General features: G+C 35.5%; 2 protein-coding genes across 5 annotated transcripts; one reads left to right on the plus strand and one right to left on the minus strand.

Annotated features, from left to right (window-relative positions):
* Positions 1 to 2,447: 2,447 nt before the first annotated feature.
* calb1 (calbindin 1) lies at positions 2,448 to 10,791 on the plus strand. 2 transcript variants are annotated; one of them, XM_056763101.1, is made up of 11 exons: positions 2,448 to 2,652; positions 2,934 to 3,010; positions 5,339 to 5,413; positions 6,085 to 6,165; positions 6,270 to 6,326; positions 7,191 to 7,268; positions 7,368 to 7,423; positions 7,516 to 7,555; positions 7,642 to 7,695; positions 9,478 to 9,549; positions 9,637 to 10,791. In XM_056763101.1, the coding sequence occupies exons 1-11, from the start codon at positions 2,574 to 2,576 to the stop codon at positions 9,748 to 9,750; spliced, it is 783 nt and encodes a 260-aa protein (XP_056619079.1). In that variant the 5' UTR covers positions 2,448 to 2,573; the 3' UTR covers positions 9,751 to 10,791. The 2 variants fall into 2 exon arrangements, with proteins under 2 accessions (XP_056619079.1, XP_056619078.1); XM_056763100.1 differs by having other exon boundaries at positions 7,191 to 7,423.
* A 528-nt stretch (positions 10,792 to 11,319) lies between these two features.
* On the minus strand, positions 11,320 to 17,500 carry decr1 (2,4-dienoyl CoA reductase 1, mitochondrial). 3 transcript variants are annotated; one of them, XM_056763099.1, is made up of 10 exons: positions 17,341 to 17,472; positions 16,652 to 16,851; positions 16,486 to 16,543; positions 16,274 to 16,360; positions 16,003 to 16,150; positions 14,675 to 14,774; positions 13,749 to 13,821; positions 12,768 to 12,914; positions 12,394 to 12,456; positions 11,355 to 12,312 (listed from the first exon to the last, which is right to left on the minus strand). In XM_056763099.1, the coding sequence occupies exons 1-10, from the start codon at positions 17,401 to 17,403 to the stop codon at positions 12,253 to 12,255; spliced, it is 999 nt and encodes a 332-aa protein (XP_056619077.1). In that variant the 5' UTR covers positions 17,404 to 17,472; the 3' UTR covers positions 11,355 to 12,252. The 3 variants fall into 3 exon arrangements, with proteins under 3 accessions (XP_056619075.1, XP_056619074.1, XP_056619077.1); XM_056763097.1 differs by having other exon boundaries at positions 11,320 to 12,456; positions 17,448 to 17,500; XM_056763096.1 differs by having other exon boundaries at positions 11,342 to 12,456.
* Between the last annotated feature and the right edge of the window lie 48 nt (positions 17,501 to 17,548).

Genomic DNA, 17,548 nt, shown 5'->3' on the forward strand with positions numbered 1-17,548 from the left:
GAATCAGATACATGTTTTAAATGACGAGGTAAATAAATAATGACAGAATTTTTATATTTATGTGAAATGTCACTTTAATGTCATCAAAACTGTGAATTAAAATCTAATTATTGTCTGAATGATTTTGAAATGATAAATCCACCTGTGTTCTTTCCTCTGCAGAACACAACAGAAGATATTTTGAAGAATGTTTGTAACCAAACAACGCTGTCCCCCATTGACTTCCATTGTATGGATACACAACCACAGGGACATTTCTCGAAATATGATTTTGCATTTCACAGAAGAACAATCAAATACATGTTTTAAATGACACGAGGTAAATTAATAATGGCAAAAATGTTATATTTATGTGAAACGTCCCTTTAATGTAACCCAAGTTTGATTAACAGGTTGAAGTCAGTATTCAATAAAGCACCAATAAAACAAAAACAAGTAAGTATTTTTAACCATTGTCCTGTAAAAATAAAGCAGACATCATATGGTGTGTATCTTAGCACCTGAGGTGTAGATGAGTTGTTTACATGTGCAGGTGCCACAGTGCTCTTAAGGTGTGATGTAAGCTTCTCACAACATTACTCTGCAGGAGTGTTTCATAATGGCCTGGACTCACAACACAACTGTCAGACAACACATCTACTATACACTCATGTGTCCATGAAGAAAACAGTGTCCAGTCACTAAGACCCAAACAAATATCACCTATCCAAACCCACACAAAACTACATGAAGTTGCAGGTGACAAATCTCTTTTGGTTTTGTCATTTGAACCATTGATGTTGTCAGCGATTCATGAAGCACATCTTTTTTGTGGAGTGACCATTAACACCATGTATTCTAATTTAAGCTCATTCCCCCAGTCTGTCAGGTTACCAGTGAGGTTTTTAATTGCATGAGGGGACTTGTGTGGAGAGCTGTCCATCTATCCGTCTGTCTGCCTACCTGCCAGGCAGGGTGGCAGTGACAGAGAGCCAGCAGTCATTTGTCTGGGAGAGAGCCTCATTAAAAACACACGAGCAATTATCTCCCGGGTCATTGCTTATCTTTATGAATTAATGTTCTGTAAACAAGAGAAACGGAACAAAAACAACAAATCCAGCAGTGGAATTCTTTCTGTAAACAAAGTAAATTGTTTCTATGAATTCAGGTTTGCATTAGTTGGGGTGTCACAGCATACAGGTATTTTCAATAATCATAATATTAAAACAATGGTCTTTGAAATTGTGTTAATCCTACACATATGATGATTTCAAAAATAAAATAAAAGTCAATAAGGGATGAGATCTGTTTGGTTACTGACATTCTTCCAAACTTCTTCCTTGTATTAAGCGGAACAAAAAATGTATACAGGTTTGGACCAATCAGAAGGTGAGTAAATGATGACAGAATTTTCATTTTTGGGTGAACTGTCCCTTTAAGAGCCACAATGGTTACAGACAATCTCTCTCTTATCGTAAAACTCAATATTAAAGTGTGATTTCTTGGCCAAAAGATGAGAAGACACAAAATTAAAAGATGAATTTGACTGATAATTGGTTGATTTGAAAACCATATGTATATACTATATATACTAGTGATGTAACAATACAGCTCATCCACAGATAAATACGAACCTCGGTTTTTGGTTTGGTTCGGTTCTGATGGCTTGCCACATTAAAGTGTTTTTCTTGTTCCATGCTTATGTGACAGGAACAAAAAAAACCGATGTTAATGAAATTCTATTTTATTTAACTTAACTTGTTTTATTATCTTTAAACAAAAATTTACAAATATTGTTAATGTTAATTATTTGGCCATGATAACCGTATAAAAAAATTGATATTGTTACATCAGTTTGTACACACAAGGCAAAATAAAGCTTCTGGCTCTGTTTGGCTTCTGAGTTTACCCTGACCCTTTCCCCATTACCTAGTTTTTGCACATATTCACACTGTCTCAACTCATAACATGTACAGTCACAACATTTTTTAATTCATTTTTATAAATGACTAATATGTAACATCTTAAAGCTTGGAGTAGCCTAAATATTGTAAAAAAACTAAGAAACAATCTAAACCCTCCGAGCCCTCCAAACCAAATCGGTGAAGCAAACAATATCAATATAAATTTCTCGATTTTTCCACCCAAACAAGCTCTTATGATTTTACTGTGATCTTTAGAAATAATTTCCCCAGCAACTTCAGTAGGCTATACTTTTAATCACAATGAAGGTTGGGACCGAAGTGGACATTTTGCCTAATGAAAATCTTTATTCAATGGTGCCAAACAGCGCACTTCGTGCAGATCAGATTGTGAAATGGCATTTTATGTGACCAGATGTTCCACAGTCTCTATATCAAGTTTATTACAGACTCAATGTGGTCTTAGTTTGTGTGACATCAGTCCTCATTTAAATGCGCCTCACATCCCGGTGGCTCAGCAGTAAGTCACTGGAGTGCGCGCTGTACCTGCGGAGACAGAGGTGCGCGCATCAGAGTGGAGGAGGGCGCAAGCACGTTTAAATACTGGAGACCTCAGAAACTAGATCACAGCATCACAGTGCGAAACATCAGCACCACATACACGGCAAAAACATGGCAAACGCTTACCTTCAAGGAGTAGAGATCTCCGCCTCTCAGTTCCTGGATATATTTCATCACTATGACAACGATGGTAATTTCTTTCCCTTTTATTGTGGATTTCGTGAAGTGAAAGAGTTTTTGGGGATATAACAATTCGGGATTATTTTGACACCTTTGCAACTGGTTTTTCAAAGTTTGCTTGAAAATGTTTATTTTATTAATCTGACGTGAATTACTGTCGGTCTCAGAATTGGGAAAACGAAAAATTGTTAGTCATTTCAGTATGTGCGTTTTTGAAATGTATTTTTGGCAGACGTCGTCTGTGACTTGAAAATGTGTTGTGTGTTTGATTTGGGCTGTAAATGCTCTCAGGTAATGGATATATCGAGGGGAAGGAGTTGCAGAATTTTATCAAAGAACTACAACAAGCACGAAAACAAGCAGGACTGGTAAGTACACCAGTTTTCTTTTACCTTCTGCGTCCTTAAAGCAAATAGACTGAGATAACTGCAAAATATTGCGCTTTATCAATGATATTAATAATAATAATGAGAATATTTGTTTTATTAATTACGACATGCTGCACAGTGTGGCTTAAAAATAAACAAAAACTGAGGACACAATAAAAGTAATTTAGCAATACGCATTTCACAAGATCTGTTTATACAGCATATGCGTATGGTCATGCTCCGTGGGTATGATGGATCCCCTTCGGTTCTGTAAAACGAGTGACGCAGTAACTACAATATATGATCTTGTCAGACCAAAAAAGCATTGAGAGAGGACGAAAGAGAGACTTTGACTTTATCTCTGCTTGTCTCAGTCAGTACTCTAGAGTCAGTCTGTCCTGCATGTCCATGCGCATCTGCTGCTCCTGCGCTCGTCTGCCTCACAGAGGATAAATAAAGGATGAATCCTGCTTTGTCGTACAATAACTGCAATCTTCTGTAGTTGCAATTACTTGATTGTCATGCTGTAAGTGTTATCAATAAGAGAACAGCAAAGAACTGTGTTAAAGACAAGACGAAAGAGCCTTTTAATCAGCCTTGTTGAAGGGAATTGCTTGTGGACTCATAACTGGCCTGAATCGTTGTTTGTTTCAATCTAGAGTTTGGAAAACAGTCTTGCAGTTGAAATATCAACAAAAACAACATTTATGGGGCACATTGCCAAACAGATGCCTGATAATCTGTCTGAATATCTCAAATATTGTAGTAATAACAGTAGTTAGACGCTGTCACCCAAATCATTACTGAAGGTCACATGAGGGCACATCACACTCGAACACGCAACCTTCCAGTTACCAGTGCTGACACCATACATTTGCATTATACCGTTGCAGATAAATATCCTCTAGACTTAATGCCTATTGTCATGACTGTATTCACGTGTTTTATTGGGGACAAAATCTGACCAATCCCCAACCTGAATACTGGTGCAGGATGCATCCTGGAGGTCAGGGCCCTTTATCGCACTATTTATCACTTGATCCAGAGCCGTCGTTTCATTGAGATTTCCATGTCGATGAGTTTCAGACCTATTAGAGGTAAAGATGATGATGAAGGAGCTGATGAAGTATGACAGAACTGGAGAATCAACCTCTGGCTCATTTCTCATCTTTAATGATGTCGTCATGCTCTGCTTTCTAGTTGTTATACAGTGAATGTGTCTCAGAAGCCTCACATATATTCATTTATTCACACACTGTGATCTGTTCTGTGTTATCTGTGTCTGCACCTTAATTCAAGTACAACTAATGTGTTCTTCGGCAAAGGTTTCTTGTGATTCATGTCTGCAAAGAATATAACCCCTAAAAGCGATCTATGCAGAGCTAAACTTTATACGTTCTGTAATGGTTTATACAGCATGAAACAGAAAAACATTGAGACATGTAACTTTTAAGGGTCCTTTAAACACCTTCAAAGTAATACTTTAATACTGTTCAATTCAAATTTCAGTAGCTACTAAATCCAAAATACTTCACTTAAAACCATAACGTAAAATAACCTTAATAATGTTAACCAATATACATGACTGAATATAAAGATGAGTATTTTACAACTGTAATGATAAAAACAAACACATAATAGAAATGAGACAAAAGGAAAACAGTAATTTTATAAATATAATTACAAAGACAACTTCGGATGACGTACACAACGCTCAAGACTGGTCCAGAAGAACTTCCTGTTTCTGTTTTTTCAACACAACACAAAAGTTGTGAAAGAAAATACTACCCACAAATATATACAACCAAATCAAAATGTTAAACAAATATGTTTAAATTGTAATTATGTATGTACGATTTAAAAAAAATGACACCGGAGCGGCTCTGGTCCAGTGTTTACATCTTGCAAAGTGATAGTTAATTTATGTTCACTTATCAATATTTTGATTCAAATTCATATTTGTCCATTTTTATCTGTCTATGTGATGTTTTGTACTTGCTTTGCATACTCTACTTCTGTACTACACTACATTATGCCAAGATGGCCTGTTATTTGGGAAGGTTGTTTAAGGAAAGAGCATTCTGCCGTATGTGTATAAAGGGCAAAAGGAAAACACAATCAGCATTGTGCAATGAGGACTGAAGATAACAGCATGTATAATTGTCTTTGCATATTGGTATTCTTACACATCAGCAACTCGGTGAATAAAAAATGAATCAAGCAAAAACTTCTGTAGTAAATAGACTGTAACCGCAGGAAGCTTTGTTCTCTTAGAATTGCTGAATATATTGTTACGGACTGCCTGTTCATTGAATGTTTTTCCTCTAGGAACTAACAGACAAAATGAAAGCCTTCGTGGAGAAATATGAACAGAATGCAGATGGAAAAATAGGTATCATTGAGGTGAGAAGTGTTCCTGTGCCTCAGATGGTAAAGTATGACATTATGGGTTTGAATCCCAGGAGCACCCACGTGATAAAAAACGTATAGTTTGAATGCACTGTAAGGTGCTTTGGATAAAAGTGTCTGCCAATCTGTTATATGTAAATGTAAGAATGATAAATCTACAAGCTGAGGTCTTGAAAAGATTTTATGACATGTGTCATGACACATTCCTGTCACCAGCAATATTGAGTGTAATGCTGTCGTCTGCAGTGTCTAAGTTACAAAACGAAAAGGATTTGGCATGTTGACAAAGGTAAATGTGTGGCTCTTGAAACTGCCACCTGCCTGTAATTCTGAAATATAAAACACTCAAATTCTGCAAAAGACGAAATGCCATTTAATACTGACTCAAGACCATCATTCCTGAAAGAAATCTGTATTGCTGTTCACATTGAAGCACATGGATTTCTGCCAGTCAGGGCAGCTGTCAGATGCTCTCAGGAGCATCTCCTTTGAGATGTTATCTCTAAATGGATACACTCAGATCTTGCTGACTTTGACATTTCATTAACTGACATCTCTTCATGACTCACAGCGTTACCCTCTCTTTCTCATAGAAATTCATTTGTATGAGATGTAGTTAGGGACATTTAAGACTGTATGTTGATCTCATCCTTCTTCTCTTGCAGTTGGTACAGATATTACCCACGGAGGAAAACTTTTTGCTATTTTTCAGACAACAGTTAAAGTCCTGTGCAGAATTTATGAAGGTACACACTGATTTTAACCGAAATTATTTCCTGAAAATTATATATTGAAATTACCGCACAGGGCAATATTCACAGAGATTCTGCTTATTTTCGTTCGATTTCAGGCCTGGAGAAATTATGATGCTGATCACAGCGGATACATTGAAGCTGATGAACTTAAGGTCAGAAACTTATGTTTATAATTTATAATCATTAAATATATTTTATAAATAAATATGAAATATTATTAATTCTAATAATACTAAAAGATTTGAGGACGAATCTTCTCCATTTAAAAAGGTCATGCTTATAGAATTGTATGAGTTATACATTTTTAATACATACTTCTTGTGACCTAATAAAAACACATCTGCAGAAATAAATACTGTAAGTATGTAAATGTAAATTATTTTCAGCTTTTATGAATATACTTTTTATAGGTATGTGTTTAGGGAAAATTGATCAGTTTTGTTTCATTCTTTGAACTACTGATAATATTTCTTCCAAATTTCAAATAAAAATATTGTTTCTACTGCATTAATTTGCAAAAAATGAAAACTGGAGAAAAAGGTCAAAATAACAAAAAAGCTGCTCTTTATTTTTTTCAGACCTCAAATAATGCAAAGAAAACAAGTTTTATATTCACTTTTAACAGTGTTTTGTACATGTATGGAGGAAAAGTAATTTTTTTTTTATGTGATAACAGATTCTGGACTGGCCACAATACATCTAGAAATGCTGCATAAATGAACATTTGGAATGGTGTCTTCATTGTTTCTCTGTGGCTATATGGAACCCTTAAAATGAGCATGAAGTTCAAGGTCTCCTCAACAAAAGACCTTTTACACTAAAATAATTATAAACGCCCAGGACCTAAACCTAACGTCACTGGCTCAAAAGCAAATCGTACTTAAATGTAGGAATGAGCTTAAATTAGCCTCAGCTGGACATCATTTTTTGCGAGTACTTTACTTTAGCATCCATATATTAGTCCGTGAATTCTGCCAGACTGTAAAAGTAACATAAAATAACATTGTGTTTTTCAGAACTTTTTGAAAGATTTACTTCAGAGGGCCAAAAAACCATACGATGAGAAGAAATTAGAGGAATACACACAGACTACGGTAAAACGGCTCCAAATCTTAACAAGATCTAGCTGCGTTTGGTGCCACCTAGGAGTGTTTTCCAATTTAATAGAGGAAATGTTGTTTGAATTTTTACAGCTTAAAATCTTCGATTCGAATAGAGACGGGAAATTATGTTTGTCAGAAATGGCGAGGTTAGTGGGTTTTGCGAATGCATAAATATTTATCACTGGCTTTGAACGTTGATGTGAAAATTGGGAATGTGGCGTCCCTTACTTTTAAACAGGCTGTTACCAGACCAGGAGAACTTTCTACTAAAATTTCAGGTTTGGCTCCATTAAGAATTCCGTTTACACTATCATTCTGAACATAACCTTCTAATCTGAACAAACTGTTTTGCTCTTTTCATCAGGGTGTAAAAATGGCCAGAAAAGAGTTCAACAAGATTTTTGAGTTTTATGATCAGGTAAGTCCCGAAAAATATGCATCTGTTCATCAAATCCTTTGTTCGATCTTAAAATAGAGCACATGAAGCCAAAAGCTACGGCTGGGCACTAAGTGGCACAATCAACCACAGTGTCTGTATTTGTAGAAGCACTGAGGAAAGCAGGCATTAGTATGCAAGGACAGTTCTTTATCTGGATATCACGGCCAACGTCTAGGGAGTGATACCGTTAACATTTTATCAATACCGATATCGATACCGCTTATCGAGACCGGTACTTCTCAATACTGTTATCGATACTACGCTCTATAATTTGATGCAAAAACACATGATGTGAAAAGATGTTAAACATTTTAAGTTTCTTTATTACAGCTGAGCTTTAGAACTGCAGTTTACAAATGCTTCTGAGCAAACAGAGAATGCCACATAACAAAACCTTTGTGTTCCTTAGCATACCACTCACGGCACTTAGCATGTGCATAGGAGCACATCATAATGTAATTCAACATATTTACTTTACATCACTATGGTTATTTGGCTGGCAGACTTTATTTCTTTTTTCCTTTCTGGTTATGGATCTACATAAATTTAAGTACTATTTTTTTTTAAATTATATGTACTATTTTTATAATTTTACTAGCACATTTACTAAAGTAAGTAAATATACTCCGTGGCCGAATTATTAAAAACAATGTTATAGCTTGTTCTCAATAAAGGACTTTTATTTGACGGGATCGCGCAAAGGGGTGTTTGACGGAAGCTTTCTCGTTCGTTGTGAAACGCGGACGCTGAAAGCTCCACAAGCGCAACCATGCCACTCTTTCAGTCATAAACACGCAAAACAAGCAGATTACAAATACAACTGGGAAATCCGGACCTAGACATCACACATACGTCCAGCAAACTTCGGATATTCCATCATTCAGGGATGGAAAATGACTAATTCATCATTTAACGCCCAAATAATCAGAGATAAAACAACGCAAGCATCGATAACGGTACCGTTTGTCACGAAGCTTATCAATACTCTTGTATCGACCCAATTATTCACCGGTCCAAAAAATGATCGGTTCTCTGTAAGATTCCCTACCAACAACTTCTAACATTTCTGTCCCTTCTTCATTGTAATGCATTACTGTGTCCCTTACTGGGTCTAAATCTTTACTGTTGATGACATTGACTTGATCTATATTGATCTTGACTGGCAGGTTCAGATTCCACACGTACCTGTCATTGAAAAAGACAGAGCATTATTGCAGAAGACAACATACGCCCAAAACCTTAAGACCAATTCTTTCAACCGACCAATAAAGGGATAGTTCATCCACAAAAATCATGTTCTAAACTCACACAAAAGAAGATATTTTGGTCTCAGTGGTTGTGTGTCCATACTATTGATGTCAACGGGGGCCAATGCTGTTTGGGTACCAACGTTCTTCCAAACATCTCTATTTGTGTTCTTCAGGAGAAAATCTCAACTCAAAGTACATTGCTATTTCAGGAGGACATTTAAATGTCTTAAGCCATCTGAAGGAAGTCAAAGGCCCAGTTTCTCTGGCTGTTATTTCTCCAGAGAACCAGATGAGCACCCCGAGACCCAGCATGTCATTGCATTGACTGTGCGAATCCGATCCTCAATGCCCTGATTTTCAATCTCTCCCCAGAGAACATCGCATGAGGCATCACTAATGTCTCTGCGGCAAATACAGGAAATGATGGTAAAGTGGCATGACGCTGAGTTTCCTCAGTGGCTGTCACAAACATCTGCTTGTTAACGCTCACACTGCTCTCCGTCTCTCGCAGGACAGGAATGGTTACATGGATGAAAATGAGCTTGACGCCCTCCTCAAAGATCTTTGTGAGAAAAACAGCAAGGTAGAAGTCTAACAGACCAATTATTCTGGACCTTCATTCTCAGAGATAAATCAAATGCAAACATTAAAGATGTTCTTTCTTCAACAGATGCTAGAAGTAAAAAAAATCCCCACATATAAAACCGCCATCATGGCTTTGTCTGACGGGGGAAAGCTCTACAGATCAGAGTTAGCGCTCGTGTTGTGCACAGAGGAGATGTGAAACAGGACACCAACCCTTCTGTACTCATACCATCCCAGAACCACGCCCACCGCTCACCTGTCAGGTGTAACATAGCTAGATCATATGTACTGTATATTTACGTTCTTTTATTCCGAACATTGACTTCACAACACCTACTTTCAATTCGTTGTTTCTACCGTTTCTAACTGTACAGATTTTTTCAATAATAACAGATACGATGATTATGAACTGCACTGCGCGCATCGCATACATCAAACATGTTCTTTAACAAAGAGGAAACGTTACACAGTAAGAAATATCTTTCCAACATTAAATATACACGCTGACATTTATCAAACGATATTGTAGCCATAAGCAATAACGTCGTACAGAATGCTGAAAAACATGACCTGTTGGTGGGATCTATATCGAACTTTAAAGGACTACTGTACATTTATTTTGCGATGCATGTTTGTGGATGGCAGCTCGTGAGGCATTTCTGACTTTAAGCACATGGCGAGTGTAACGCATCGCCCCGGTCCTGTCTCTGATGTTAGATCAACATTATTTTGCATTGTAAACGATGACCAGCTCTTCTATGCCGGACACAATAGACACTGTGTAAGAAGATATTAAACTTATTGAAAGACTGACTACATGACATATGTTTTGTGTGCGTTGTGTACGTGTTTCTTCCGTCCACAGAGATTAGTTTCATATAACATTATCACAATATGCATTATGTTAGTTTGTTTAGTAAATAAAACCATTCTTCAGTGTAAAGTCCTGCATTGACATGGTGCATGAGTAAGCGCTTGCAATAGCAGAGTTTCTCTCTGTAGAGTTACATTTGGAGTTTAAAAAGATTAAAAATCTTATCTTGGAAATTGAAGCGGTGACCTTGGAGAGATGCACAGTCAGGTTTTGTGTAGGCAAGATTTACTGTACATCTTGATTGATTTGTTACCAAACGGATACATACTCAAAAGAAAAAAACAATTAACTTACATATTTTATTTTCCATTATCAAGAATGCATTAAAAATGCTATTGGAATAAAGAGATTAAAATATTAAATGAACACGATTCTAATATTTTACGTCTGTTGATTTTGTCTAGATACTGTTGAATATTACTTGTTATTTCTCTAAAAGTACGCATTGAGAATTCTAATCCACATTTAACTAAAATCTCAAGACTAGATGTTGCTGCTGTCCTTCCACACATAAACCGTTATTATTAGTCACCCTTTATGTTTGTCACTGGGTTTTGCAAATACATAACATAAAGGTTAAAAAAGTGCTTGTCAACTTTGTCAACACAGTATTTAATTTTTAAAACAGTACTGTGTTTTTTTTTGTTTCCTAAAACAAATTTGGACATCAGAGGTCTTGGAAGGACAGCGACACTGTATTAAATCATAGAGTGGGGTACACAAACTTGACGCCCTGAATGATCAAAAACCTACATATAACCTGTACATAATCAGAAAATATATCATATAAAATATTATATACCAATATGTCCATATAAATAACTCATAAAATGAGCAAGTTTGTGAAATGAACCATGTTAAATGTGCCCAAACAAACATGCAAGTTCAATTATCAATAAAGCAAACTGGTATATATTTCTGAATACCACTTATTTAATTAATCGAAATGTAGGATTTCTATGTGCTTATCTATACTACACAATCTTTATATATTCATTACATAATATCAAAGAATTATGCAGGTTAAACCCCAGCAACAGCATCCCAGTCATAAAGTTGACATATCAAGAAAGGCACCATAACTTTTGGACAGACAGAACTGAATTAAAGCATTTTATAAAGACATTTAAGGGCCACAATCTGTCCTGTTTCCCCAACAATCAAAAGGTTTGTCACAATCTTGCACTAGCTAATAAATGGTGATATAATAAGCAGTATTGATAAGCAGTAATGTGTTTTTGAAATGTTTCTGGTCAATGGCACTTTAATCTAGGACCCAACGATGACAAAAAGAAAACACTCTAGACTAGAGTATCTTCATGTGAAATTTAAATGAAAACAGGTACAAAATGACGTTCAAAGCTTTAAACAATCAAATAAAAAAAACGTGTTTGCTATCATTTACGGCGTTTTTCGATGAATGGCATTATATAGTTCTATGAAGAAAGATCAATGCAAAATTTGTTGGATTGTTCTACTGTATATTTGACAAATATAACAAGCATAATGAAAAATACAGCACATTTGAATTAGTCAGAAAGCTGTTGAAATGTAATGCTCATCAATTGCGACTTTAGAGGATGCATTAAAATAACGACAGTCAAGATTGTAAAGACAAGTTCACATGCACCCAAGTTTGTTACCATTGGATGGGACAGCGTAAAGTAGACTTTACAACAGCATTTTAAGGCAGGACTGTCTATCTATTGATAGACTTTCTGGTTCAACAATATTGAGACATTATACATTTTGAGGTATACTCAATAAGAACAGAAGACATTAGAACTGTTACTGCACTTTCACAATGGGAATTCTGTCTTAGCAGGTCTAAGATCCTTTTGTGCTTCTGATCATTGACTCCATCATGGCCCACTGCTCTTTTGTGACCTGCCAAGTAAAATCAAGGTCAACAGATGAAGTAATCATTACTCCCTGTTCTACACATGTGTTAGACTGAGGTAAAATCACCTTCTTCAGTTCATTGAACTCTCCAGCCATGGAGACGTATTCACCTCCATCCATTCTGATGACCTGCAAGGACAGGGGAGTCATTAAAGCTGCAAAAGTTGTAAAAACAGATAATGAGATTCTCTGTCAGAGATCCTTAACTTTAGGGCCATTACAGTAATGTGTCAGCCTGTGTATATCGATCTCTAGAGAACGGTCTCTTCTAATCCTCCACAATTTCCCTCCGCTACCCATCACAGAGAGTAATATAGAGGGAGAGGGTGGCAGTTTATGCCCTTGGCTCTGTCTTTTTTTGGCTGTAAAAGGAGAGGCCCTATGGGGGAAGATGGTTGGATGCGCTCTTGCCCAGAGAGATGCAAGGTCACCGAACTCACCGCGCCTGACACCCAGCTGGCATAATCGCTGCAGAGGTAGGCGGCGAGGTTGGCGATCTCTCCTGGAGCGCCCAAACGACCCGTGGGTATCCTATCCATCATAGCCTTCTCGAACATGCCCGTGGGATCCAGTCTGCTAAAAGCACCCTTCAGAAAGATAGGGGGTGCTGTAAGCAGGGGCACGGGTATATTGTATGGCAATCCGAATTAGCTTTATTTGTAAAAAAATATAATTCTTGATATCAAGAATATAAGTTCTACTAGTAACAATTGCTATTTTTGATATCGGTAATTTCATTTTCACTTGTAAAAATATGAATTCTTGATATCAACAATCACGCCAACACTCACAGAAATATAATTTCTTGACATCAAAAATGTAATTTCAACTAGTAAAAAACTTAATTCTTAATATCTCTTAATCTGACTATCAAAATTTATGGTTTTTACTAGTAAGAATTGCGTTGATATCTGAAATATTTTTTAAACATGTAAGAAATACATTTTTTATATCTGAAATTTGAATGGCAGCCTATTGTGTTATTTAACTAATAATAACGCAATTACAGATATCAAGAATTATATTTTTTACTAGTTAAAATAAAAATAATTGTATCAAGAAATCACATTTTTACTAGTGAAAATGTAATAGCAATTGTTACTAGTAGTATTCCATTCTACAAGACCCTTAATTTGTTAGATAATTTACTCGCATGTATTTAAAAACACCTCAAAATATTTGCCAAGCAGAATTAGCTTTGAATCATTCTCAGGATATTAATTTTTGATATCAACAATTACATTTTACTAGTAAAAATTATAATTCTTGATATCAAAAATGTATATCCTGAGAATGATTAAAAGCACATTCGGCTTGCCAAATATATTGAGGTGTTTTTAAAAGACATGCAAGTAAATTATTTAACAAAATAAGGGTCTTATTCTTTGCTTATTCATTCATCTTTTTTATGAGCACAATACCTTGGTTTTGATTGGTCCGGGCTGAATGACATTGAATCTCATACCGTATCTGCCCCACTCTGCTGCAAGAGACCTGTGGGTATGAGAGAAACAATCTGAGGACACACAATGATTCAATTCAGACCTTTCACACTGGTTCTGACTGATCCGGAATTTGTCCCATGAATTCCAGGGATATCTGGTCATCATATCTATCAGACATCACCGCTTCAAGTGCCATTATCTCCCGGAGACCGACTCGACTGTGAGGTTTATCAAACAGGGGTATGACGGTGCATGACGGTACAGCATTATGAAGCGTTTGAAAGGCTTCAAAGAAGATACAATCGATAAAAGCTGTATTCAATAAAAGTACTTTGTCTAATCGTGTAATTACAAAAAAGGCAAAAATTGATACTACTGCATATGTCAAATTGACTTATATGTCAAATAATCAGTTATTAAGATGTATAACTTCTCCGTGGAATCAAAACCATTAGAAAATAAGACCTATGACAGAAAAGCATGCATTCTACGTGTAGTCCATCGTGTGCTCATGAATTGGCATCAAATCTACTATTTCATATAACAATAGACATTTTACTTTGAAAATGGTCAAACATGTCATGAGAGAATATCTTTATAATAAGATACCGAGCAGAGCTCCGAGGTAAATAATCTGTTGTTGTTTTTCCCTGTTGTTACTCTTGGAATATTTAGCATCCCTTAATCATGATCCAACCCCCGTAAGGGAAAAAGATCAAGATCCCATCACACAATTAAAATGTAAATGAAACAAACCGCCACCTTCATTATGTTAATGTATGCAGGCCTTGAAAAATAGATTAGAAGGACATTTGACATTCGCCTCAAATGAAGCCACAGCCTGCTAAGCGAGTGCCACCTGAAATGCTGTCTGACTCTGGAGGTAAATAGGGGGTACATACTTGCACAGCGTTTCGACTCCAGATTTAGCCGCAGCGCTTGGTACGACAAACCCAGAGCCGCTCTCAGCGTAGATTGTGGTGATGGCCAAAAAGGCAGCACCTTTTCAAATAGATACAAACCAATTCAAAGTCTTTTTAACTTTATCAGGAAATATAGTGTGTGTCCAAAATGTTCAGTGCATAATGCATATTGCACTTCGACTTCATAGGGTAATTAAACATTTGTAATTACTATAGAAAAAAAAGAGATAAAAATCACACATGGAGCCAAGGCATCTGAATAGATTACATGCCACTTTCTGTACTATTGTACTTGGAAAAATGTCTTTAGTGATTTTTTTAAATTTATGGAACATTTCCAACATATTACATATGGGATGTGCAAGAAGCCACAGGAAACTTCAGGTAACTGCCATCTAGTGGTCATACTAACTAATCAAATCTAAAAAAAATTGTACAAATCAAAAAACAAAACAAACAAAAATATAAAAAAAATATTTTTATTTCTTATTATTATTAAATATACGAAACTTCATATTTTTATGAAATATACTATATTTCATATTCGCATTAAACATACTATATTTCATATTCGCATTAAACATACTATATTTCATATTCGCATTAAACATACTATATTTCATATTCCCATTAAACATACTATATTTCATATTCGCATTAAACATACTATATTTCATATTCGCATTAAACATACTATATTTCATATTCGCATTAAACATACTATATTTCATATTCGCATTAAACATACTATATTTCATATTCCCATTAAACATACTATATTTCATATTCCCATTAAACATACTATATTTCATATTCGCATTAAACATACTATATTTCATATTCGCATTAAACATACTATATTTCATATTCGCATTAAACATACTATATTTCATATTCGCATTAAACATACTATATTTCATATTCGCATTAAACATACTATATTTCATATTCGCATTAAACATACTATATTTCATATTCGCATTAAACATACTATATTTCATATTCGCATTAAACATACTATATTTCATATTCGCATTAAACATACTATATTTCATATTCGCATTAAACATACTATATTTCATATTCGCATTAAATATACTATATTTCATATTCCAATTAAACATACTATATTTCATATTCCCATTAAACATGCTATATTTCATATTCGCATTAAACATACTATATTTCATATTCCCATTAAACATACAATATTTCATATTCCCATTAAATATACATGTGGAAATAATGTAAACATGCTCAAGTTATTAATAAATTATTTTCTATAACCTTATGAATATAGTATTTACCCTTCTCAGCTTTAATGAGACGTTTTCCAACCTCCAGTGTGATGTAGGCCGTGCCGTTCAGGACAATGTCAGTAATGGTTTTCCAGGCATTAGGTGAAAGCTTCTCTGAGGGGCTGATGAAGTTTCCAGCAGCATTGTTTATCACCACCTGTGGCACAGAGAACCAAAGAGGGGATCATATCAAAATCTGCAGGCTTAGTCAGATCTAGGAGTTTTATGTGTTTGGAGAATCTACTGTTTCTTTAATGTGGATTTGAGGACTTGAACCTACATCAGGTAGACCGACATCATTGACAAGCTGGTTAACAGCAGCCTCCACTGAAGCTGGATCTCTCACGTCACACTGGATGGCATGAACCTTAAACATCAACACATTTATCATATGAAACAAATAAATACATTTGATTAATTCAACAAAAATCACAACGGTCCTGATACACCAAGTTGAATTTAAATGCAACCTGTGCAATAATATCCATGTACCTTGTTTCCTGTCTGCTGTGAAATTTCATCAGCGGTTTTCTTCAAAACGTCAAGTTTTCTGCAATAACAGATTGACTTTTTTTACATTATTAAAGCTATGGATGTTACTTAGTTGACAAAACATTACCGCAACACCATAGATATAGATGAAAGATGGATGACTAACCTGCTGGCTATCACACATTGTGCCCCCAGAGCAGATAGATTGGCGGTCATGCCTCTCCCGAGTCCAGTGCCCCCTCCTGTGATGAAGGCCACCTTGTTTTGAAAGGTCCCTGGAGGAAGCATAACACCTTCAGACGCTGGAAAGAATCCAGCTGGAGAGGAACTGCTCTGGTATAAATTGTTTGTCCCATTTCCAAATAACTGAGGATGCAAACAAGAAATATTTCAGATTTTTAAAGATAAGGCTAAACCAGAAGCAGACTACAAAGAAACTGTTGGAAGTGGGTCAAAGGTCATAAATACTTTCAGAAGGTAAACCACGTATGCACAATAAGTACAAATATTCAAAGTTAGTTTAATATTTAAATCAATTTGTATTTTTTGGAAGACAAAAGGTGTAAAACGTCAATCATGTTTACGTGCATTATTATCCATCCCAGTGTGTCACTTTATATATTCCCATTCATTCGAACATTTTAGTAGCCCACATATATATATATATATATATATATATATATATATATATCTATATATATCTATATAGATCTATATAGATCTAAATGTATATATAATACATTTTTTCCAAACTATAAAATCAATACACAACACTTGAGACATTATAATAATTAAATAAACGATTTTGCATTAAAATTCGAGGAGAAAATTAAGTATATAAAAATATTTATCTACCCGTGCTGGAGTGACAAACTTAGTCGGGGTTAAAAATCTATTTAGCCCTCTAAAAAGCACCATGTTGTCAAAAGAAGTCTTTTTAAAGAGTTCAAAGAAAAAACAACCTTGCAAAGTATTGAAGTCAGAATCATCGTAGCCGCGTCAAACGACTCCACGATAAAAGTCCGAAACTTCCGGATTATTCTTCCGGTTTCCGGTTCGCTCC

Source organism: Triplophysa dalaica, chromosome 12 (assembly GCF_015846415.1).
Source record: "Triplophysa dalaica isolate WHDGS20190420 chromosome 12, ASM1584641v1, whole genome shotgun sequence".
Lineage (NCBI taxonomy): Eukaryota > Metazoa > Chordata > Actinopteri > Cypriniformes > Nemacheilidae > Triplophysa > Triplophysa dalaica.

Excerpts from the sequence above, each read along its gene's own strand:
- calb1 (XM_056763100.1), top strand. The coding sequence starts at position 2,574 with ATGGCAAACGCTTACCTTCAAGGAGTAGAGATCTCCGCCTCTCAGTTC. Across the intron at positions 2,653-2,933 it reads TCATCACTATGACAACGATG|GTAATGGATATATCGAGGGG; the intron begins GTAATTTCTTTC and ends AAATGCTCTCAG. Across the intron at positions 6,327-7,190 it reads TTGAAGCTGATGAACTTAAG|AACTTTTTGAAAGATTTACT; the intron begins GTCAGAAACTTA and ends TGTGTTTTTCAG.
- decr1 (XM_056763096.1), bottom strand. The coding sequence starts at position 17,403 with ATGGTGCTTTTTAGAGGGCTAAATAGATTTTTAACCCCGACTAAGTTT. Across the intron at positions 16,151-16,273 it reads ATGATGTCGGTCTACCTGAT|GTGGTGATAAACAATGCTGC; the intron begins GTAGGTTCAAGT and ends TCTGTGCCACAG. Across the intron at positions 12,915-13,748 it reads CCGGACCAATCAAAACCAAG|GGTGCTTTTAGCAGACTGGA; the intron begins GTATTGTGCTCA and ends ATCTTTCTGAAG.